This window comes from Aplysia californica, unplaced genomic scaffold, assembly GCF_000002075.1.
Source record: "Aplysia californica isolate F4 #8 unplaced genomic scaffold, AplCal3.0 scaffold00794, whole genome shotgun sequence".
In the NCBI taxonomy this organism is placed as follows: Eukaryota; Metazoa; Mollusca; class Gastropoda; order Aplysiida; family Aplysiidae; genus Aplysia; species Aplysia californica.
The window spans coordinates 83,001-84,661 of NW_004798064.1; the positions used below are offsets into that span (position 1 = coordinate 83,001).

The 1,661-nt window shown below is 39.7% G+C and overlaps 1 protein-coding gene across 1 annotated transcript in view; it reads left to right on the top strand.

Moving 5' to 3' along the window:
• Positions 1-1,661, top strand: part of LOC101848324 (synaptic vesicle 2-related protein) — a gene marked incomplete in the record, with an annotated part of 40,420 nt that overhangs the window by 19,003 nt on the left and 19,756 nt on the right. The window contains 2 exon segments of the mRNA XM_013088708.2: positions 70-146; positions 1,342-1,418. Of these exon segments, the coding sequence (XP_012944162.2) occupies positions 70-146; positions 1,342-1,418 (154 nt within the window).

Genomic DNA, 1,661 nt, shown 5'->3' on the forward strand with positions numbered 1-1,661 from the left:
CCCCCCACCCCATATCTCTGTACATATTCTCATTGCACGGACTGACCATACATCGGTGTACATTCCCAGGTGGAAAAGCGCGGAGAAATAAAAGACTTGTTTGCCAAAAAGTACCGGGCTGTGTCTATCATATTGTTCGCCTCCTGGTGAGTAAATTTTCTTTCTTTGCTATCGTTCTGTTCTCTTCTTAATGAATAAATATGGGTGTATATCATTGTTTTTCCTCTCCGTCTAGAGAGATACTGCACTTTTACTTTTTCATTCTCTACTGCCGTTGAGCGACAAAGAAAGATGCGGTTTTCTATGATCGGCCAACTGTGCAGCCCTTTCAACTGAGACGCAGTTTTTCACGGTATCTGGCCTTCATCAACCCATCCATCGTTGTGTGTGGCCTACCTCTGCCTTTCCTGCCTTAGTACTTGTTTTGTAGGCTCTCTGAGACGGTGATTTTTCTAACAGGTTGCAAAAACACTTTGTTATCTGTTTATAAAATAAAATACAAGCAGGAATGTGCGCGAACAGTTGCTCTTACATCTTCATTTCTCTGCTTGTCTCTTCTTGTGGTACTATCGTTTTGGAGAGACATTAACATTCATCTCGACTGCAATGATTTTACTTTCATGGTCTTTACTTAATACCCAGGTCTGGCATTGGAAGAAAAACTGAAGTGTCTATACAGATGTTTGGATGAGATAGAAGGGGTGCGAGCTGATAGGCGCAAGTGTTAGCTTTTTTTGTCCGTATTTCTATTTCTTTGATACTCCTGATGTTACTTCTAACCATTCTGTGCTACCTTCTTTTGTTCTTTTGTGTATAGAGCTCTAACATTGTCCAACAATTGTCCTCTGATACCATATAGCTCAATACGTGTTTCCCATAGACCGACGGTTACATAAAAATGATTAAATGAACTATTGTTAACAAGAACAATGACTAAACTTGCTAGATAAACAGTATTCTGAAGGCATTCCGATGACAGTCTGATAATACACTCTTTAAAGATTGTAATATACTTATGTCTGCCTTTTTTCCTTTGCCTGCTTCTTTGTTCCCCGTCGCTACCACTCTGCTCCACATTGACTTTAAATTGGTCTTTTTACTGTTAGGAGATTTATCTTTACCATTTATATCCAAGCAACAGAAATAGAAGCACTATGAAAATGGAACAATGGAACGTATTGTAACGTTTGGTAAACCGGAATGAAGGGTACACGGGTGGGCTTTTATCAATGGAAGAATGTTGAGACCTACTGCCTTTTTATCACATTGGTCACTGTCCGACATTGACCTGGACGAACTTTGACGTATTCAGTTTAGCCAGTGTTTCACCTTTTTCCTCAGGTTTTCCGTAGGGTTTTGTTACTTCGGTATTGCCCTGCTGGTGCCCACATTGTTTACCAATCCTGATGGTTGCCATGGTAAGTTCACCGATATTTTTAGATGGCTGTTCATCCTCCTCCTCCTCCTCCCTCTCATCATCATCATCATCATCATCATCATCATCATCATCATCATCATCATCATAATCATCATCATCATCATCATCATCATCGTCATCATCATCATCATCATCATCATCAACATCACCATCATCATCATTATAAGTAGTAGTAGTAGTAGTCGTAGTAGTAGTAGTAGTAGTAGTAGTAGTAGTAGTAGTA